Source organism: Catharus ustulatus, chromosome 2, assembly GCF_009819885.2.
Source record: "Catharus ustulatus isolate bCatUst1 chromosome 2, bCatUst1.pri.v2, whole genome shotgun sequence".
NCBI classification, from domain to species: domain Eukaryota; kingdom Metazoa; phylum Chordata; class Aves; order Passeriformes; family Turdidae; genus Catharus; species Catharus ustulatus.
The window spans coordinates 28,219,575-28,242,778 of NC_046222.1; the positions used below are offsets into that span (position 1 = coordinate 28,219,575).

At 41.3% G+C, this 23,204-nt stretch overlaps 1 protein-coding gene across 2 annotated transcripts; it reads right to left on the bottom strand.

The window, feature by feature from the left end:
• Positions 1-662: 662 nt before the first annotated feature.
• GDAP2 (ganglioside induced differentiation associated protein 2) lies at positions 663-23,194 on the bottom strand. 2 transcript variants are annotated; one of them, XM_033051760.2, is made up of 14 exons: positions 23,081-23,194; positions 21,323-21,569; positions 18,769-18,908; positions 16,842-16,995; positions 15,245-15,333; positions 13,237-13,313; positions 12,031-12,190; positions 10,360-10,510; positions 9,841-9,917; positions 8,121-8,197; positions 7,407-7,546; positions 6,761-6,815; positions 1,812-1,955; positions 663-934 (listed from the first exon to the last, which is right to left on the bottom strand). In XM_033051760.2, the coding sequence occupies exons 2-14, from the start codon at positions 21,496-21,498 to the stop codon at positions 887-889; spliced, it is 1,488 nt and encodes a 495-aa protein (XP_032907651.1). In that variant the 5' UTR covers positions 21,499-21,569; positions 23,081-23,194; the 3' UTR covers positions 663-886. The 2 variants fall into 2 exon arrangements, with proteins under 2 accessions (XP_032907651.1, XP_032907652.1); XM_033051761.2 differs by having other exon boundaries at positions 23,072-23,194.
• Positions 23,195-23,204: the final 10 nt, after the last annotated feature.

Genomic DNA, 23,204 nt, shown 5'->3' on the forward strand with positions numbered 1-23,204 from the left:
CAGGAAATCAGAGGACACTGATATATCTCCAAGAAACAATCCCTGCCACCAGAGGATGGGGTTGGAACCATCATTTCCCCCTCTCTTCCATGCAAAGTTTAGGCAGATGGCATCCACTTATACAAAGATATCTGGCCATGGCAGAGGAGATCATAAATGAGTATAGTTAGAGAAAATAAACCACAAATGCTCTTTTCAGACATGGTCCTTCACATCATCCAATGAAAACTGACAGGGACTTTTTCAAGGCTCCTAGTTCATCTAGCAGTTTATGGGACTAAATCCTGGAGTAGTGTTGGCTTGGCTGTAGTGCTTTGTCAGCCTGCAAACATGGCATTCCCAATTCCAGATAGTTTTGCTGGGTCAAGACTAAAGGAATCAGTACTAACAGAAAGGGAAAGTAATCAGATGTGAAACACAGACCATACGATGAGTGATGTGTCAGGCTGGTACTACACAATATTTGTACAGACCAGTCAGAAATGGGCATTGCAAACACAGCTGGAAAAAAGTAACAGTTAAAAACATGAGCTAGTGCTTTTGAAGGATTTCCCAAAAAAGAGAAAGTCTCTTCAGAAAAATAATGTAACAGCTTCAAAAAACAACAGCAGCAACAACAAACAAAACAAAGAAACAAACAAATGCATCTAGTGATCTTTAAATCAGCTTTTCCATTGGATAAATATATTTGAAATAGTTGTACAGTTCACAGTGGCATAAAGTTCTCTGATTGCTTGAGTGCTTGAAAATATCTCATCAGTAAAAAATACCAGAGCTGGGGGAGGAAAACCCTCTCTCTGAATTCTGTACACGGGTAAATGCACGGGTTTTGGCAGGCATCAGGTCATTGGATCCTGGGAAACTGGCAGCATCACAGGACTGCAGATCACAAGTCAGGGGATGGAGGATAAGAAGAATAGTAAGGCCCATTTTCCTGCAATGAGAACAGAATAAGCAGTTGAACAGAAGTCTTCTCCAATACACCTTGGTGCAGTGGTAGTGCCATAGAAGCAGAAATAATTAGGTATTCTAGCTTTGTCTTTCATGAGTACAGTGAGTGCCACAACTCACCAGGGGAGGACTATGCTGGTAAACAGGCAAACACAGGCCTTGGTTTAGCCTGTGTTTTAAGCAGAAAGTGCAAGTCAAACTTTTGCCATTAAGCCAAAGCTGTGACAGCAGGAAGCCATGAATGCTGGCATAGCCAGTGTCTCAAAGCTACTAATGCAGACACACAGGTCTGGTTACTACTTTGGAGTTACATCACAAAGTCTTTGGAATGATTGTTCCAAGGCAAGTCATATTCATGCCATTATTTGGTTAAAGACCTGAGGTGCAGAAGGGAAGAGGGTCCTATACAAAGGCAGGGCACCTTTTTACTGTTCCATTTTTCCCTGCTGGTTTTTGTTTTTTCCTGCATGCTTTATAGTATGTGGGGCAGAGAAGATGAAACAGCTACTATTTATTTTTTCCAAACAGTGTAAGGTATACAGCAGTTAACACAAATTTTATTTTGTCCAGAGGCTGTTAGTGTGTTATGTTACAGTTCTTGGTTGAGGAAGGATATGAGCACATAGGAGACAGCCCTAATGTGAAAGCAGCCTCCTTAGCCAAGCCCTCTGCATGGGCTGATGTAAACAAAAAATTCAGAGAATCATTACTCACAGAACAATACAGACTCTCCAGGAACCTTCCCTCTTCCTTCTCATTCTTAAGATGTGGAGTCAGTCTCCTTAAAGCCCTTGCAGAGCAGAACAGAAGCAGCACAAGAACTGTTCTTAGGGCAGAGACTCATGGCCACAGGCACTTACCCTGGCATCATACTCGAGGACAAAAGGGGGAAGATCCATCTGTTCTGGGGGTATGACTGTGAACAACTGCTGAAGGCTTTCCACATAGTGGATTTTGTCCTTTAGCCCTGAGACTGTAAAGGTTGTGAAAAACCATGCCGAGACCTGAAAATAAAACCCCACAAAAATCAATTAACAAGGTGCTGTTTCAAAACCTTCAAGTTCAATGTAATACTCCACGGTGAAACAGGTTCGAGTTGAACTTGAAACACTAAAATCATTGCCATAACACAACAAGGTCAGGAAGTATGCACCACCAACTGCTAGCAAGCAGTGTCTTGAGAGCTTCAAGCTGGTGTTTTTCCAACTCTACACTCACTCCTCCTCAAATGGCAGCTTAAGGTCCCTTTCTACCAAGAGTGACAGCTATTCCGCTATTTGTCCTCAAAACCCCATCAGTATAGTGACTTGTTTTCACTCCAAGTTTAGCCAGTTCAGAAAACTGCCTATTTGACTCTGTCAAAAGCACTTTCAACCCTTTACATAAAGTTTTCACTTGAAAGAAAGGTCAAATAGAGTGAGAGAAAGGAAGACTTTTGGCTTTTCAAAGATTGTACTGAAATCTCCCTTCTGCTTCGGGTTGTCTGAGTGAGCTTTGGTTTTACCACCTTTTTAATAAAAACCTTAATAATTTAACTATACAAGAATGAGCCTATCAACTTATTCTACAAGATTTTACTTTAAATAATCACACCTCTGTCTGTTTTAGCTACAAACAGGATATGGAATTTTTGTTTTTGAAGACCAGTAAAACAGCAATCTGCTTAGATCAACTACACAAGCCTTACCTTTTCAATCCACCTTCTCCAAAATTAAGTACTGTATTACTTATTGTTTATTTATTTTCTATTTCTTTCCTGACATACTGAAGGAAAAGAAAAAGCTGGTTCTGCAGGTCACAAATACTCATAGCAGGGATCAATCACATGGTCCTGACCAACAAGCTCTTGCTGAGTCTTCTTCAGCCAGGGGTCAGAGCAGATGACCTCCAGAGTCCTTTACAACCTTGACCATTCTACCATTCTATTTGATAATTTTGCTTTGATGACAGGAAGTTAACAGAAACAAAGCAAAACTCCAAGAAAAGCCTCGAGGAAAGCAAGAGTTTCAAATAAATTCCAAGATTAAGTCAATAAAAGTGATCTGCCTGAATATAACATTAAAGAAAAAGTCAATTCCCAAAACTGTCATGGAATAACTGCTGCATCCTCAAAACAGCTTATTTTAATGAGAAATGAACAGTGAAAAAGAGAAAAGGAGGTAAAGGACATAACAGAACATTTGAAATCAGTTCATTATTTTAAGAGCAGAATTAGAGATTTATGTCAGCAGAAAGCAGAAAGACAGATTTTATTGGCATCCATTATTCATTATATTGTTCTAACAAGACCTCTTATAAATGACACTAAGCGGCAGTTTGATGAATGAAAAATACCTTCTCAATCTTGCACCAAAGTAGCATGGATTTTAAGGTGTGTTATGAATGACAATCATTAAACATAATTGCTATGAATGTTTAATGTATAAAAGCCTAATAGGGGATATTTTTGCAGCCATTAGAAAAACTGCAGTTGGGAAAAGTGCTTTTTCTTTTTCCCCTCCTTCCTTTCACTATACAAGCCACTGTAACTTGGCATCTCTCCCAGGAACACAGAGAGAAGAGAGGGAGGCAGAAATGTTTCTGGAGAATTTTTCTATTACTTCTATTCTTGACAATCACAGGTTACAGAAACAGTAATACAAGAGCAGCTATTTTTTTATTGGTAACAGGACATGGAACTTTAAATTAAACCAAATCTCTGTTAATGCACTGAAAGTAGAATAAATTTTACCATAGCAGCCAAAGGAAGTTAAAAATCTAGACATCTGCTGAAGTTTCCCTTCATTTTCTTGTCCTGATATTCAGAATCTAAATAAAAGACTGTCAAGATCACTCTGCCAAGCTATAATCCCACATAAAATGTATGAGATGTCTCCCACAAAAAACAGCAACACAGATTAGTTGTGTCACTAATCTCTTAATCTGGGCATACCTCAAACAGAAATTTACTAAAATATGGGAAATTTTATTCCAATTGGAAGGATCTTGTGTACAAAAAACCTAAGTGATTTGCAACAACCTTTCCACTGGCATCTGATCTCAAGAAACTGCTTTTAGCACTATTACAGAAAAACAAACCAAAAATTGTTAATGATAAATACAAGGAGTACGGTGATTATGAAAATCTGAGTCTTTGCGTATGTTTCAATTTTGAAACATTCTTGATTCACAGCCAATTAATGAAAACACAATTACTCTGGGTGAGACTGTTTCAGATCCAGCTATTTATAGTTCAGTTCACAATACAAACTCTAAAAATGTTTGTTTGGAGAGCTCTCAGAAGAAGGAAGCTGAGAGAAATCATAAAAAAATGCTTCCAAAAGCCCTTTATCTATCTATCTATCTATCTATCTATCTATCTATCTATCTATCTATCTATCAGCAGCTTTATCAAAAACAAGCAGGAGGAACTTTGCACGCAAGAGTACAAAGGAATTTTGTACTGGTACAAAATGGGTACCTGGATCTGAGCCTGGCTATGAAGTGCTCATGCAGCAAGAGCCACTCTAACCTACAAAATTGTTGACATCTATACTATGATTTCATGACAAGCACAGCTCCATTTCACAGATCACAAGAACACTCAAAGCATGAGGAAAGGCAGGAGCACTGTACAAAAATTTGTGCACACTGGCCCACCCTGCTTCAATTACTCTGTGCTTTAGGATAGCTGCTGAACCTTCCCCCTTGCACACCAAACTCCATGTATTCTAGACATGCAATTACCCTCAGAAAACACATAGTTTACAACAGTTTTACACCTAGAAACTGAACAAAGAATCATTTTTGGCACCATAAAGTACATGGAGAACTATGCTGGTTTTCCAGGGACGTATGATTTTCCAAAAGACGTGATGAAAAGCCTCTTGATCCCTTTCAGCCCATAAAAAAGCAAGAGCGACTCTAACAGATGGCAGACATCCAGTGTGCCAGGATTCAATCCTGCTGCGAAAGGGACAATTTATACCAAACATTGAAGATTTGTGTGCAAGGGTGATGTGTTTGGGAAGTCACGTAAATGTACCGGCCTTCCTCCTGAATTTGAGGCATGGGATATTTCCTACTACTTGTAGGGAAGGAAGTAAGTGATCCAAATAGGAAGAAGAATGTGTAAAACATTTTTGAAGAAATTGGAAGCTTTTGAGCTAGCAATCTTCTAAGGGGACAAGAGCCCTGAAAGAGCCAAAGAAAGGAGGAGACAGAAAAATCATTCCCTCTTAACAGCCATCTTGTTCACCATGCTTTCTGTTGTATATTCCCCATTATGTTTCACAAACTGATAGTCCATGCAACAGTCAGAAGCAACCCTGTTTGCCTTCCAGTTATAGAAAAGATTGGCAGAAAGACATGGATACACATTCTCTTTTGCCTCCAGCTGTGTTGCCAGAATAAGATACAAATACTATTTCCAGCAAGTTAGACAATTCTGTGTCTCTCACCCCCCCAGCTTCCCACCAACCATCTGCTTCACCTACAGATCTATTGAGTCCCACTGCAGTTTCCAAAGGGACAGACAAGATGGTAACAGACACCAGTGAGGATGAGTTGTCATCCTCCAACAACAAAAAAGTGTTTCTCAACTAAATAGAAATGTATGGGAAGAGAGGATGGGAGTGAAGGCTGCTGAGAATCTAAAGCACTAGTACTTCCTAGCTTCAGCTTTTCTACTCAACTTTGTGACCTTGGTAATGTTCTATGAGTAATGTTTTTATGAACACCAGAGCTGGAAGTTCTACTTCTAGGACACAGACCTCTGATTTGTATCCTGTAGGAGTAACTAATAACCTAACTTAGAAACCAGAAGCTGTACTGCCTGGAAGCCTCAGTCTTCTCTCCATAAAAACAAGGAAGCTCCAAGACTTACAGTATCCCAGCTGTGCACGGGCAAAGAAAGGACTCTTTGGAAATTGAGCAAAGAAATTCTTGCTAAACATGTGCAAACAAATGTGTTTTCCAGGCATATAATCTTCTCAAATTTGATTATGTCAGTAAAAGCAGAATAAACACAGAGGCTAATCTGATGTGAACATGGAGGATCAGATTTCTGTTTAAATTGGACAAACAAAAATTCTAGGAAGGGCTGCTGCTGCCACTTAGTTCATCTGAAGTAGTCATACTGCTGCAATAGAGTAGTGGATGTGAAGTCCAGAAGGGAACCAGCTCCATCTTCTGTCGCCCTACACAGATCCCAGCCAAGGGTAACAACTTAGTGCGTGACAAGTTCAGGTTTTTTGTCTCCTGATGGATTAATGGGATTTTTTCTGCACTCCATCAAAGGCATTCTTCCAATCTTTCTTTGCTGCTCTCTACTCTAACCCTGACTAATCTCAGTGCTGCCTGAGACTGCTCTCTGCCCTTCCCAGAGCAGCTCTGAAGTGACACACAGGACACACGTGATACCTCTTGTGGTGAAAGGAAAGGTGAAACATCCAGGAGATGGACTACACAAAAAACAATTCTCTGACTGTTTGGTCATGGTTTGTCACCCTGCCAGCCAGACAGCAGGAAAAATGACAAGATGTTTCCCTTGAAAGAAACATGATTCAAAACTTCCACCTCTCTCTGGTAAAAACCCACAAAAAACAGGGCACAGACAGTGTGCACTGCATTGAGGTTCAGCTTATCACAAAGGTTGGAAGATTACAGCTAGATCACAAATGGGATGAATTTCAAGTTCTGATTGTGGATCAAGAAGATATTGCCTAATTTTGGGAACTTTCTATTATGTCTCCACATTCCTCATGCTACAAGCTTCGTGCTACTCCACCAACAAGCAAGATACATTCTTCTTTTGCAAGATTTACCTTACCTTTGAACGAAATGTTGGGTGGACAAAATACAATGCCTTCAAGTTCCTCTTGTACCTGGTTTAGAGAGAGAAAAAGACTATTTAAAAGTGAATTCTAACTAAGGTCACCTACACAAGCCAATGGTCAAAAGAGACCATTTTTCTTAAATGTTTGTGATGTAATTTTACAAAGTTAGATCTAATGTAAGGGCAGACACCAAAAGTAAATATAATGGGAAAAGGAAAGAAAAAAGGCAGAAACAGTTATTTTTCAGTTAAAGACATCACAGCCTTTAGTGATATTTCAAGTAGGAAGTGAAAGAAAGTTAAAGACAAATTATGACTGCCACTGTTACCCAAACCTCTCATCTCACAACCAGCAACACACTTTAACAAGGCCAGGCTCCAAAAGCTCCAGCTCTGGATTGTGATAGACAAGACAACAGGAGTGCCTCCCCAACAGCTCCAGAGGTAGACCACAGAGGACATAACTTCTGGTTAAAAAGATGGACTTGAGAAGGAAAGAAAACGCCTCATCCTTCTTCTTGCCTTTGTCAGTTATTTAGGTCTCTCTCAGAAACAAATGAGAAACCAGATACAAGGAATAACAAATATTTGCATAGCACAGAGGAGGATTGGAATATGTTCTTTTCCTATTGACACTCACTTGGCATCAACAACATCACAGAGTTTCTTCAGGAAGTTAGAGTCTAGTTGATTGTAATCATTTGTGAGCGTATGGAAGTACACCAGAACATATTCCTTCACTGCAATATGATCCATGACATGGATGAAATACAGAAGAGCCTGAGGCATAAAGAAATAAAATTTGTATTTGCAAAGAACTCTTTCGCAGTTGCATTACATCTTAATATATTTCCCTTATTTAATCTAAAAATCAGGAATCATGAGGCTGGATTGCATTACATTTCAGCTACAAAAGCAAGGCCAACATTCCAAGTCTTCAACCTAATTGTAATAACTTGGAAGTCTTTTATTTATCTGACCTCACAGATGAAGAGACTTTCTTGCTGAAATTCTTTTCTCTCTGAAAAACTACTTCTAACTCTTTATGTTTCACTCTTCACACCTTGGCAGTTAGAGAAGCAAGGTAACTCTCCTTCTTCTTGAGAAGAAAAAGGAACACATACTAGCCCTGCTTTTTCTAAAAATAACCTTATTGAAAAGTGTCAGTCCAAAGCACACATAGCTCTGTAAGGGTATATATTTTCATCTGCCTATAAAAATACTTTCTAGTTAACATCTTAAGCTTTCTACAAATGATGTTTCTAGTATTAACACTGAATTATCCTATAATCAGACTTTTCCATCCAAAACATTTATATGTAACCCATGCAACTCCAGTTTTACAAAGTCTTACCTTTTCCATGTCTATCAATGTTACAGGGATATTCCTTCCAACCACCACCATCACAGTACGGCCACAGTTATCTACACCTACAAAAGATGAAGGAAAGAAAGGAAAGGAAAGGAAAGGAGGAAGGAAGGAAAGGAAAGGAAGGAAAGGAAGGAAAGGAAGGAAAGGAAGGAAAGGAAGGAAGGAAGGAAGGAAGGAAGGAAGGAAAGGAAGGAAAGGAAGGAAAGGAAGGAAAGGAAGGAAAAAGAAAGGAAGGAAAGGAAGGAAAGGAAGGAAAGGAAAGGAAAGGAAAGGAAAGGAAGGAAAGGAAGGAAAGGAAAGGAAAGGAAGGAAAGGAAGGAAAGGAAGGAAAGGAAGGAAAGGAAGGAAAGGAAGGAAAGGAAGGAAAGGAAGGAAAGGAAGGAAAGGAAGGAAAGGAAGGAAAGGAAGGAAAGGAAGGAAAGGAAGGAAAGGAAGGAAAGGAAGGAAAGGAAGGAAAAAGAAAGGAAAGGAAGGAAAGGAAGGAAAGGAAGGAAAGGAAGGAAAGGAAGGAAAGGAAGGAAAGGAAGGAAAGGAAGGAAAGGAAGGAAAGGAAGGAAAGGAAGGAAGGAAGAAAGGAAGGAAGGAAGGAAAGGAAGGAAAGGAAAGGAAAAGGAAGGAAAGGAAGGAAAGGAAGGAAAGGAAGGAAAGGAAAGAAAGGAAGGAAAGGAAGGAAAGGAAGGAAAGGAAGGAAAGGAAGGAAAGGAAGGAAAGGAAGGAAAGGAAGGAAGGAAAAAGAAAGAAAGGAAAGGAAGGAAAGGAAGGAAGGAAGGAAGGAAAGGAAGGAAGGAAAGGAAGGAAAGGAAGGAAGGAGGAAGGAAGAAGGAAGGAAAGGAAGGAAAGGAAGGAAAGGAAGAAAGGAAGGAAAGGAAGGAAAGGAAGGAAAGGAAAGGAAAGGAAGGAAAGGAAAGGAAGGAAGGAAGGAAAGGAAGGAAAGGAAGGAAAGGAAGGAGGAAAGGAAGGAAAGGAAGGAAAGGAAAAGAGAAGGAAGAAAGGAAAGAAAGGAAAGAAGGAAAGGAGAAAGGAAAGAAAGGAAAGAAAGGAAAGAAAGGAAAGAAAGGAAAGAAAGGAAAGAAAGGAAAGATGTCTCAACTTCTCTCAGTCATGCCAGGTTTTGTAGCTGGGCCCTTGCAACCAGGTAGAAAGAGCCTTAGTTCAGAACGTCTGCAATGCATCTGGTTTCCAACAGAGGAAATATGCTTAGTTGCTCCTCTTACTATACCAGTAGCTATTCTGATACAAAACCCCACGTATCACATCTGAGAAATTTAAGGACTGCAATTTCATATTGCCTGAATGTTCAAAATTTCCCCAAATATCAAATAATAACATGAGTTTTATTTTAAAAAAAAACCTTCACTTGCAATTCTACCACCAAAGCAAAATTCTTCCTAGAAACCAGGCTCTGAACTATAATGCACAGATTCCCAGAGCACACTCCTGCAGTCCACAGAACCTTGTCTAAGGCAAAGAAAAGAATTGAAATTTGCAGCTACTGAGCAGAAGGTATCACACAACCATGGTATTTACACAAAGAACAAGGTAAGCTCTGGATTTGCACGAGAGAGATCAGCCAAAGCAATGAACAGATTTTCTCTCCAGAAACACAGCTATGCTTTCAGCATGACCTATTGCATATGCAAGTCCAATGAAAATATTTTTACTTTAAGACAAGATAGATCAGTCATCAGCACCTTGAACTTACCTGTCTGGTACAAAGCTTTAAGAGAAGCAATGTCAGAGAGGTCTTCAGCTCTTGCCTGACACAGCCAGCGATTATAGCTAGAAAGTCAAAAACATCTGGTCAGATCTAATGCTCCTTTGGATTAACAGTATAAGCCTGAAGAGGTATATGGAAAGCAAAAGACAAAACAAGCTTTTTCTGGCTGAGCTCTCTCTGAGCTTCAGGAACAAGTGGGCAGTATCAAAAGCAGGGATCCCACTACAAAAAGTGATGACAAAAACTGACATCTTGTGGTAAACAGGTAAGGCAGCTGGCTGGATGCATTGGGTGTGCTAAAGGGTTCATCACAAGCTTCCCTTTTTCTCCTACCGTCCCATCCCCTCTCCCTTCAGGCCAAAGAGGCTACCGCATCAATCCAGGTGACACCAGGCTTTACCTGTATTTGCTGCTGGAAAGTGAGGCTTTACAGATAACAAACCCATCATTCATAAGGTTGGCCCTAACTAACACAAATATTCACATGCACAAGCAAATTCTCACTTCCTCTGATGCTGCTTCTGCAGTGCTGCCTCTGACAACTGTCCCTGAAGGATGAGCCGCCTCTGTTTATCAACGTCTCCCTCCATGCGGGCAAATGCATGGGACCCAATGAAAGACAGATCTGCCTCCAGACCCTCTTCATCTGAAGCATCTGCAGTAGAAACAAAGATAGTACAAAATGTCTGGGCTGTGAACAGGACAGCAATGCTGCTGATGAACTGGTACATTTCCCAGTGAAACAACACAGTCATTATGCTACAGATGAACACAAAACACCCAAGGTACCATGATGCAGCTCTGATACCTCACCAATACCACTGGCAGATCACAGAACTTAACTGAGAACCACTCCCTTAAAATGCTGGTTTGCCTGGAAACTTAATGGGAAGTTCTAGTCATCAGCTCATAACAAAGGGTTTACTCTCCTGAAAAGCAAGTTCCGAGAGAGTGACTTCAGCTTTACAGGGTCCTACTTGAGTTTTACAGTCATCCTACTTGTCAAAAGGGGAAAAATTAGCATACAGAAGCACAGATGCTGCAGCTTTATTCAGTTTAGAAGCTGTACTGTAGAAAGGGCTCATTTCTTGTATCACTGACACTTCCTGAACAAATGCTGTAGTGATCTGAGTGCAGCTACTTTTATAGTACTGTTTACAACACATATGGGTGATGAAATAGAAGAACACAGGTTCACTTGCTGGTGACAACACCAGAACGCTCCACTGAATTGACGTCATCCAGGCATGTTGCTAAGACTTCCAGGACTGATTTTCTGGGCAATCTGGACAGGAACTGAGATTACCCTTTTAGCATGATAGCTATAGCAGCAATGGAACCAGAGTGCAGGATTCCACTATACAAATTCACTCTTACCTATGTAAATCCAGTAATTTCACAAATTATTAGCCACTGGTTGAATATCTCACACTGATCAGCCACAGTAGCATATATCTAATATTCAGCCTTATTCAGCCAACTGGCTATGCAAAAGCAGAACATCGAAATTAATTCCAAGTTACCCGCTTTCGCTAGTTTAAGGATGTGAAACTTGCACATCACTGCTTAACAAGTAAGGCAGAATGTGTCTCTGTGTATGTGTTTTGCTACATGTATCTCACCTCCACCCTGACATCTAGGCAACCTCTTTAAAAACAGACTGAACTTTGATAGCCACCTCCAAACACTGATCTCTGGGTTCCTCTAGTTATTTTATTAGGGAGTTTCTGCAAGTTTTCATTGCCCATCTACTAGCTGGATGCACTGTATTCCTGCTGTATCAACAGAATTGTATACTTTGAGACAACATTTGCTAATACATAAACAGCACTTTGCTAATACACAAAACAGACCATTAACCATAATACCTTTTTCAGTAAGGGGCTGAACATGATTCTGCAAAAACACCTTCAAAGATCTTAATCACTTTGGGGAAAAAAATCTACAAAGGGAATTAACTACCTGCCTCTTCCACCAAGAAAGGAAGACGGAACAGCTCTACTGCAGTAACTACTGGGGAACACAGGAAGCAATGAGGCAGCTTGAGAACTGGAATCAATATACCCTGACTTAGGTGAATTGAGGTAGGAAAACATCTCTCTCCTTCCTTTTCTGTTTTCCCCACTGACTTTCTTACAGAGAGATGCTTAGTCCAAAGTCCAGTTCCAAACTCACCATCTGGAACACCTGGCTTTTCAGTAATCCTGATCTGCCGCTCTGGTACTACCGGCTCCCCTTCCGCATTGCCAATATCTGCAGGGAGGTACGGCAAGGATTGGACCTCTTCTTCCAGCGATCTTGGAAAATACAGAGGTAGCAACTTCTGGTAAGTGGCCTACAAATAAGAAAAATGTGTGAAGGGTCTATCACACATCCATGCTCTTTGCTCAAACAGCACCTGCCTTTGCAGCAGGGAAGTTCTCAGCAGTTTGGAGGCAAAGTACTGCCTCCCTCAATGGTTACTTTGGGCTGTAAGTTGGGAATATTTTATCAAGTAACCTTGATAAAGTTTAGCTTTTTGGGGTTTTTTTTGCCACACTGGCAAATGACTTTGAGAGAACTTTGCTAAAACCTGCATGAACTCAGGTAGATTGCAGATATTTTAGCTTCGTAATGAAGTTAAAATATGCATGGACAACAGATTTCAGCAACATTGCTTATGTTAAAATGCACCACTACATAGATTGCCTTTAGTTATCTGCCTAGGAAAAAAGAAAAGCATCAACCAAACAAGAAAATCCCTCCTCACATGAAGGGAAATAGTGAAAATCTCTACCGAATATATTACTCCATGTGTCCTCTCCAACTGATTAGCAGTTTTATGATCCCCAACAAATAAGTTATTTTCCTTATCCATATGCCATAGAACTTGAACACAGTGTAGGTATTCTGCACAGGAACAAATTGGATGTACAAGGAAAGTCATCTGCATCTCTCAGAACATGGATCACTAAATGTCAAATTTGCTTTTCCAACAAGCCAGCAAGCAGTGTGTGAGATCTTTGTAGGTGATCTGTAGGGATGCTGAAGTGTCCCTCTTAAAGCACATCTTTGTGTAAGGAGGAAACTTTGTGGGAGGAACTTCCTTTCTTGCTAACAGATAGCATCCAGCACAACTGCATGCTATCACGTCCCCTACTGCTCCCTGTCCACAGCTCAGCAACACAGAAGCCAGAAGCAGGAAGATTCTCAAAGTGTCCACAGTGACTGCTAAGAGCATGAATAGTTCTGGAAAAGAGGCTATGCTAAGAAGGAGACAGAAGGATGCTGCAAGACCAAAAGTCTCTATGATCTGAAAGGGAACTCCAAATCCAGCTTTACTACTGCAGAGAAGATCAATCATGCCCAGGAATTTTGGAGGAATGAATGCCAAGAAGATACCTCTTCAACCTCAGAGACAGCAAACACCACCTTCTCCAGAGTCTCTCCATGAACCTCCAGAAACCTCCTAACTGTGCCTGCAAGGAAGCATATTAAATGTAGTTAGTAAAACGGAAGGAGAAATCTACACTCACAGCTGCAAGTGAAGAACTCAGAGTGGAGAAGAGAATATCTCTCCTCACACTAAACAGCTCCACATGGTGTAGGCAAGTGTGGATTAAGTGGTGGTTTAACACAGCAAATGGGTTGCTGGGCATATTGGAAGCTCCATCTCCACTCTCTCCTAATGCTGACTTTAGAGAGAGAGACACAGACAGAGAATAAATCTCTCTGATTTTAGCTTACTAGTCATTCCTTAGACTGTGATGTAATGGCCCTGAAAAATCAAGCCACATCCTTCCTTTAGACAGTCCTGTGCAAATTGTTAAATCCAGACTTTCTTAGAACAAGTCACTGTGCCCTAAGTTATCAGCAAAGCAATATAAGCAAGCTACAGCAGACGCTGGTTCAAGGCAGGCTCAGCAACACAAAATCTCTGGGGTCAGTGTGCCAAACAGGCATATAAAAATTATTTTTGTAAATCATGAGAGAAAGTGTCCAAACAAATTGGTTGGTATATTGGGAGTATTTTATCAAGTAGCACACAGACCTACAGAGAAGGTCTCTGAAGGTCTTCTCTACAGCAGAAGACAGCAATAAATAGAATTATCTACAGAGAATACTTTTGTGGGAGTTGAAGAAACAGCAGAAGAAAAAAAGCTATTTTCAAATGCTTCCTGTGTACCACTGTACACAAATTTCTGTGCAAGGGTGTTGACCTATGATATTACTTTACAGATCAAACGCAGTTGTGTAGTTTCACAGTAAACAGTTCTGAATGTATGTGAACATGTGAAAAAGCCAAAAGAGATGGGGGAAAGTAGGAACCAGTATATAAGTATATATACAAGTGTATATAATATTCTTGTTTGAGCATTTTTCTACACTTTATTTTCAACCTAGGATGTTTTCTGATTTTTTTTCAATGGTCTTAATTTTTTCTTGAATATAGTTTCCTCTTGAGTACAAGGAAATTTGAAAACTTTCAGCAGTGCTTTTAGTATGAATTTCCATAAACAAATAATCTCAAGAACCACTTCCCCTTGTTTGTTCTGAACTAGCATGGTTTGATGGCTCTTATTCTGGGAGACAGTGAACAGCTGATTTCTTTTTGCCATTTCCATGCCACTCAGGAGTTTACAGGTATCTATCACACTCCCCTCAAGTCAGGTATATTCCAGTCTGAAAAAGTCTTGAGCTCATTTCACTATTTCTTGCCTTTTTCTATTCTTGTTGACCTCCTCAACTTCCTGTCTACTATATTCTTTTTGAATGTGCAGCTTTAAAGGGTGAACAATGCACTGACTGATTGCAAAGCATTCTTAATTTTGTTGTGTCTTACTTAGCTTGCTGTTTTGAGTTCCTCTGAGCTGTTTTTTTCATGGAACTATTATAATCTCAACGTTTTGCTGCCTATAATCAGCCCATCATTTTGCATGCAAAGGCAGAAGCCTGTAGGAGTGGGTCAAGTGGGGGAAGGATATAATTTTGCCTTTGGATGTGCTGATGACACTAAAACAGCAGATGAAATTCACTGTTGCTTGAGACTGCCTACAAGTATTCAACAGTAAGGCCTCATCTTGGCTCTTCTGAACAAATTTCTATAAGCAGCGAACTCTCACCTCACTTGTAGCATCTTTTCCAGGTAATAAATTAATATACTGAAGAATGCAAGTTCCAGCAGAGATTCCCATGGATCTTTACGGATGAGATCCCAGGGATCTTTACTGAGAGAAAGGATAATTTGTTTTTATCTTCCATTTTCTGATCAAACATGGAATGCCTTGTCTTTTTACAGGCTCTAATGAACCACAGACTCCTAAAAAAAGGTTTCCCCATTTCAAGAGAAATCTGTCAGAGTTAAGTGACCTGCTGAGATCCAGTTTATGCTGTTTGTCAACACACTTACGCAGTGCTATGTGGGTTGCATCCTCCAAGGGGTAGCATCTTTTCAGAGTGTTAATGACACAAAATCCTATGGAGCACATTGCCTGTTCCCTGGAATCCAGAAAAAGAGAAACAAATGAATAGACAGCCAGGCGCAAACAGATGCCTGTCAGGACAGTAAGGAAGCACCATGAATTTCTTCCCTGGCTCTAAGCAGCAGTAATCCTCTTTCAGGTTTTTGCAGGAGGATTCTTCCATGGCAAGATGCACACATCCAACTTAGGTAGAGAAGGAATCAATTATTCCCCACTTCTTCCTCTGGTGCTTGTTTTTAGATTTCTCCTTCCACCTCATTACCTTACCCTCCACCTAGCTACATTGTTCCTAAAGTTCCTTGTATCATGAACGAAGTTCTTCCCTGCAATCCTTGCTCAAATACTTTTCCTTCTGTTTCGGACTGACAGAAGGAGAAGGAGGGAAAAAGAAGGTGCCCTTCAATGCATACACACCCCTGTTTCTTCACCATATCAATGATTTTGTTTCGTTAGAGGTCTGGACACAGGCCAAGGTGGATTATTCATCTTAGGTATGATTAGATAACTATCAGAATGGAGTGACACATACTTTAAGACCAGTAAGATGCTTTCAGCACTGAGTCACATTTTCAGAAGAGTAAAGCAGAGCTGTTGCCAACAGTAATCAAAGAAGTTTGAGCAAGCTCAGAGAATGAAGAAATTTCACAAACATCAAAAGTTGGTCTAGAAAACAGATTGACTGAAAGACATTCAGTAAGCAGAAGTATAAGAATTTTACAATAGTTTTTAATGTGTTCCAATCCAGGCCTGAATTGGCTTGTAACTTTGGAGGCAGAACAAAACTGGCACATGCTAAAAACCATAGTTGTAATCTTGAGTTACTATTGCACTGTAACACAAAGTCCAGTCTTGGAAGAATTGATCTTCCTAACCCTAAAAAATTGTTAGGTATGCTTGCTGACATTGGTCTCGCTCAGGCGTATTTTGTGACTGCTACCACTACAACAGTTGTCACAGGAGAAAAACAGAACACAGAAAAATAGGAAGAAAAACCCCTGCTAGTTAAGAGGAAGTAGAAAATACCGCAGACGAAAAAGGAAAAAACTACAAACCCAGCTGCTGCAACTGTATATTTAGAAGTAGGCATGACTCAGAATTTTAGCTGTCTGCTGTACAAGGGCAGAGAAGCCAAACACATGAACTGATAGCAGTCAGATCTGCCTGTGGGTGTAGCCACATGGCTGCAGATACATGAAGTTGCTGCTGAAACAAGCTCATTTAACACTTGTTGGCAGCACAGAACCCAGAGCAATCACTAATGTTTCTCCTTTGAGGAACTGAATGTTGCACAGCTCTAGCCGTTTCAGGAATTTAACCAGCCCAGATCTCTCTGTGCATTTTATCTACACCACAGCAGAGATAACCAAAGGCATGAAGCACACCATGAAGCCACTCACGCTCTCATATCCTTAACCAGACCCAGCATACATGAGAAGACATTCAAGGAGGTGAGATCTTTGTGCAGAGCCGAGTTTCTAGGACAGCTGAGCCCCAGATGGCATCTCCTGTGTGAGCTGTGCTTACTTGGCGAGCTGCAGGATGTTGCGGTAGCAGCTGTAGAGGGAGCTCTCGGCCGCCGTGCGGTACCGGCTCTTGTACTTGGGGCCTACCGTGTGAATGATGAAACGCGCAGCCAGGTTAAATCCTTTTGTCAGCTTGGCCTCGCCTGTCCTGCAGCCTGGCATAAATAAAACATGAGGGGAAGTGTACATGTCACGGTAAGAAAGCCAGAAGTATTCAAGCCTTTGTCTTCCTCCACTTCATACACGGAATTTGGTGTTTTAGGCATCAAATATTATGGATATCCTATCTCATACCAGCTGCTTAGCACCTAAGTCAGGCTGAGGAGGTGAGAACTCTGCTCATTCCTTTCAATTTTAAAACCATGCATATAAGAATTAACCAGATATTGCTATGAACATTTCTGCTGCATATACTATGGGTGCTCAAATGCCAAATCTGTAACCCAGCCTCTCTTTCCACCCCCACACATGTCAGTAGGGTGTCAGAGAAAAGAACTGATTTCCATAAAACTCTTGGCACAAGATTAAAAGAGAAGTGTCTTCATAGGGAGTTGTGAACCTGCAGAATGCATTACAGGGAGAACACACGTTTTCACTGTGGTAGAAGATGCAAAACTATGCATAACTCAGCAGAGTAAAACGGAATTTAAGAAGCTGAGCACATCAACTCCCTACAGAGTCGACAGATCTCTGATTTTAGGGCTCCTTGAAATGCAGTCCCTCTCTTCCCACCTCTCAGGGCCCACAAGAAACCCAAGTTTATCTTAAAACAGTTCTGGCATATATAGTGGGGTTTTACCTATTCTAGAGCACCGATGGTATTTTAATTTCCACCTATAGCACACATTGAATTTTTGCTCTGTTAGAAAATGGTTACTTTCCCTCCTGTTTTATTTCTAGGTTACTCAAAAAACCCCAAGCTGAATCAGCAAAGGATGATTTTATAGAAACAGGATTTCTATTCAATTGCAATTTAAGCTACTGAGAGTTTATATTAGAAATTCAGTTCTTCTATATCCATTTTGTAACTGTATAAGGAGACAAAGATCTTATAGAGTGAGCAGTACCCTGTTATCCAGAGTGAGCAGTACTACACAGAGACCTCAAAACTTAGTTCAGTATCATAGCTCCTATAGATGTGAATTTTTATCTGTAAACCATATTAGACTTCTGTATGACCTTGGATAACTATAAACTCTTGTTTGTCACACACAAAATAAGGAAACTCATATTCCCAGTGCCTGTTAGATGAGAAAAAAAAAAGGCTGAGTATTCATTTCCCATTATCAGCAATAAACTTTGTATATGAAGACTCCAGGCAAACCTCATCCATTTCTAGAATAGCCTTGCATTAGGGCTGCTCTTGTAGCTTTCCAATAAAGTCATTTGTTGTTCACAAGAGACAAATGAATCAACCATAAAGACCTTATTTAGACATGCAGTATTTTATCAATCCATCTATTATTATCGTATCTTTCCGAAAGACTGTGTGTATATTAATATCCTGAAAGAGGATACACAAAGTGCATAACAGAATCCACTTAATTTCTTCAATGGTGAACTTCAGTTTCTGTCTTTCAGACATGTGTACATACTGAACAGGATAAAATCGCAAGATGTACAGGACAAGTCCCTTGAGCAAAAGCTCTGATAAGCTAACTGCTCAAAGTGGCTTCTGACAGCAGTGGGAATTATTGTATCACAAAGTAAGGGCTCATCAACTCAATTATCTGCCACAGACTGTCAATCATCTGTAATGCGAACAGCAGAAAGAAACTAGATTTGCAGGTGTTTCCCCCATTCACGTTAATACCAGCTGTTGGGGGCTGGGGGAAGCTCTACCTTTTCATTTGTGCCCCAATCCTGATGCTTTGCACTATGCAAGGACAGGAGATTACAATAAGATAAAAATGTACCTGGTCACTTACCTTTGAGCTTCTGGAGCTCATCCTTCAGGTCAGGCCCAGCATGCATGAATATACTCTCAGACACTGGGTTCTTATCTGTGAGAGTCTCATTGCTGGTGTTTACAATGGCTGTGCAGTTCAGTAATGCGACATCTCCTTTCCTGAAGAAACAGTTTATTACAGCCTGAACGTACAACTAAGCAGAATATTCTCAAATCAGTTTTGGCAAGCAAGGAAATGCCAAGTTACAGGAAAAGCATTAACAGGACTCCAATGCCCACACAGCGTACTGTACCCTGACATGCTCACCAAGTTGATTCATCTTTCAGCTCTACCTGATGAAGACAGACTGCTTGCAAAACATCAGCTCCTTAAAGAGTTCCAGCCCCAGCAATAACAGAGGGATGTTTGTAGAAAAGGCAGTGCTGTAGTTGTATGTAGGGCAGCTCAGGCAGCAAACATCCAAATCAGATTGTTAAACTGGTGGACTGTAGTATGTCCAAAAACCCACATACTTTCTCTTGGAGATAAGAGGACAGTCTTTGTATTACATTACTTTCAAAATTTAACCATTTTTTTTCAATATACTTCTTTATTTTTGCAGACAGACTATCCAGGGCACCTTACAGCTGCTATTCCTAAGACTACTGTGGGTGTAGAGTGACGGTGCAGCTGGACACATTTTCTTCTCCTTGGTTTCCAAATTTTGAACCCTCAAGTTGATCATGTTCATTCTGCTGATCAAAGATTACACACGCAGAAGATAAACAAGGCACAGATGCATATGAGACAATGGAGTAGCAGAACTTTGACCTGCTTTTTGTCGCAGCAGCAGCCTGGGGATTTGAGGATCTAAGAGCATAGGAAGGGAAATAAAGATTTCCACGCACAGGGAGAAACTAAACTAATGGTTGAAACTGCACGTTTACACAAGTGGTAAGAGATGTTTAACCTTTTACTCCTCTCTTTCCTTACTCTCTGTTTTACTCCTATCTTTCTTTACTTACAGTAATTTCATGGTTATAAGCCACACCTGATTATAAGCTGCACTTCTGGGTGTTGGCAACTGTCTTGGGTTACAATACAGAGTGTGATAAAAGGTATCTATTCTATCACCATCTGTTGAGGGTGAGAGTGGTGATCCTTATTTCCATGGGAGATACTCTGCTAATGAGCCATCCATTGAAACCAGGTGGGGCAGTGTTCTTTATCTTTTCACAACCCATCCTTCCTCCAGGGAGTCATTTTCTGCTAATGGCCCACTGAGTCCCACTGTGTGACTGATAAAATTACTTCATCCCATTGGAAGTTGTTCCAGCCAGGGGGAAGAGCCCAACATTTCTAACCAAGATAAAAACAGAGGTTTTGGGACACTAAGGTAGCCCCTTTCTCCACTTGCACTCAAGGAAAACTGGATTTCTCCACATCACCACTGGACCTTTAGAAGGAAACTGCACCTTCTACAGGACCACTGCTTCAACTGAATCACATCTGTCACTGCACCCACCATTTGATGGGACTGCTACCAACACCCTGCCTGACGGGGTGTCAGGTTGTGCTCTGACTTTGTCAGGGTTTGGAGATTGTTTCTTTGTAGTACTGTATTTCTATTTTAATTTCCCTAGTAAAGAACTGTTATTCCGAATTCCCATATCTTTGCCTGAAAGCCCCTTGATTTCAAAATGATAATTTGGAGGGAGGGGGTTTACATTCTCAATTTCAAAGAGAAGCTCCTGCCTTTCTTAGCAGACACCTGTCCTCCAAACTGAAACAGCAACTTTTCGTTCTTTGTCCATATATAAGCTGCACCTGATTATAAGCCGCACTTCTGGGTTAGGACCAAAATTTTAGTCAAAATGGTGCAGCTTATAATCGTGAAATTACTGTAATTGAGTTCAGAAAATCCATCAACAGTCCCATCTCCTACATACATTAACCAGAAAGAGTTCAGGCTGATCCCTGAATCGGCACCCCTGAGAAATCCCTTTTCCCTTCACACCGATTAAGAGTTATTCATCTAAAGAGCAGGCTCAAGTATCTGTGTCACAGGAAAGAAAGACTGGTGGAGTAAGTACAGCACACTCTTCCAAAATCTGTTGATAAAATGTGAAGTGATGGAGACAAAACACAGAATGGAGGAAGGAGGGGCAGGAAGAGCCAAAAGCAAGCCACAATAACCACAGAAAGAAATACTGATGTAAAACAAAAAAGTGAAGGCAAATAACACCAGCAAAAACAGGAAAAAAATAGCAGACAGCAAACATATATATTTTTTTAAAATAAAAATCTCATATCCAAGAGCCCAACTAGGTTTTGATACCAAGCCTACGGTATTGCAGAAGGAAGTACAGCTCCAGTCTGCTGCATCAAGGACGGCCTATGAGCACAACCTATGGTGGACCAAAATCTCAGACTTTCAAAGTTACAGTAAACAAGATTATTTTCTTCCCAGATCTGTAATGTTTGAGTCAAGAAAAGAGGCCTTTTTCTACAGCAGTGATCACTACACGAAGACATGGATCCTGCAGTAAATGGAGAAGTGACAACTGACACACGAGAGCCAGATCGAACTTACCACAAGATTATTTTTTCATTGATGTCTTTCTTGTATGGAAAAGGTGATCTAACATCAACTTGACCTTTTTCAACAGGACTTTGATGGCAATCCAGCTGCTTGGCCTCATAGGCATCACTCCAGCCTGGCAGGCTATCAACATTCACAAACTGGGAAGGAGCACCCAAGGGATCCATGGAATGGAAACAACAACTCCTTTCCTCTGCTAACTTGTCACCCTTTAATTTTCACTGGAGTCTTCCAGGTGCTTTAAAGGGAAAAAAAAAAAAAATCAAACTAGGCCACCAGCTGTTCACTAAAAGTAATTGTCCAGTGAAGCCAGACCTTTCACAAGACTGCAATGCAATAACAGCTAGCAGACAATAGAACAACAGATTTCCTACTCCCTCTTTTGCTACCTGTATGCAATTAGGCCATCCGCAGATAGTCGTAGTGAGACAAACCTCTTCCAACAATTCAAGGTGAAAACACCTCTACTAAATTGATCCAACTGACTTGTGATCGTGCATTTTAGAAATAGCAAGAAAAAATTCCCAAGTGCAAAGAGGAACTGTCTTTCTGAAAAGTTTTATTTCGTATCTAGACAAAAAGCAAATTTGTAGTGGGGAATGTAAAATCTATTCTTTCACAGATACCGGTAAATACTTATGTAAAAAAGAAAAAAGAGCTTCCCAAACCACAATGTCCCTAACCCTCCAAACCTTACAGACAAACCAACAAAACTCCTCCCTCTCCATGAATAGTACAGCCCTTGCAGTTCAGTGAATTCTGATTGTCACATAGTTCTTACAGCCATGCACTCAGGCACAAAACCCCTTTATCCAAATTAGTTTTGCAAGAAAGAGTAAAGCTGTAAATTTGAACACTGGCCCAGTGAATTTTAAGACTGAACTCTGCCATCTGACTGACTTTGAGATGACACTGGTTGGTAGATGAAGGCTCCAACGTGCCAATACTCACTTTTCAGCTTCCAGCAGGGAATGCTTACATTTCCACATTGACTACTGAACTGTACTAGTCAATCAAACTAGCGCAAATACACCCATGTAAGTATCCTCAGTTTGCCACATACACACCCACTACTTAACTCCTTTCACAGGTTCATAATTGATAATAATTTAAAAACGATCGCACCCACAAGAAGTAATTGTGACACATTCATTAGCCAGAGGAAAACAACACAAAAAACCAAAACAACCAAGCAGCCAAGCTCACACTGAGAGTTAATAAAGGCTGAAACTAGGACAAAAATAGCCGTAAGAGCACCTACGTAAGATTTTCGCTAGAAGAAAAGGCAATGAGAGAGAAAAGCAAGGTAGGTGCGGCTACACTGGCCCCAGCCGAAGCTCGTCTACAATAGCATCTTCCCCCTGCGGAACAGCCAAATCCAAGGGTCTGGCCACGACACCAAGTAGCAGGCGCAGCGGGGCGCGCAGATCTCCGGGGTATATCCTGCACGATCGGCTGTCGGGCGCTCTCGAGGCCGAGGCGGCCTCGAGGGGCTGTCAGGCTCGGAACGAGGAACAGACTGCTGCGAGCAGGCGCCGAGCCCCTAACGCCCGGGACGAAGCGCCGTGCCCGTACTGGGAGGAGAACCTGCCTCTCCCGCCGTTCCCACCCCACGTCTCGCAGCCGGGATTCCCGCCACCGCACTCCGCCCGGTATACGGCGGTTCCAGCCCGGCTCCCGCCGCGCCCGCCCGGCGCAGGCCGGGCTGCGCCCCCGGCACGGCACGGCACGGCACGGCACGGCACTCACGGGCACAGCCGAAGAGCCGCCGCCAGCCCCGCCCGGACAGAGCGTCCCGGTCGGCGCTTGTCTGGCGACATCACCCGGGGAAGCTCCGCGTCTGCCGCGCTTCCGCTTCCCTTCCCAGGCGGGG

Coding starts and splice junctions, on each gene's coding strand:
- GDAP2 (XM_033051760.2), bottom strand. CDS start 21,498: ATGGATCCCTTGGGTGCTCCTTCCCAGTTTGTGAATGTTGATAGCCTG. Junction 12,191..13,236: donor CTGTCTCTGAGGTTGAAGAG/GTATCTTCTTGG, acceptor TCTTATTTGTAG/GCCACTTACCAGAAGTTGCT. Junction 6,816..7,406: donor TGTGATGTTGTTGATGCCAA/GTGAGTGTCAAT, acceptor TCTCTAAACCAG/GTACAAGAGGAACTTGAAGG.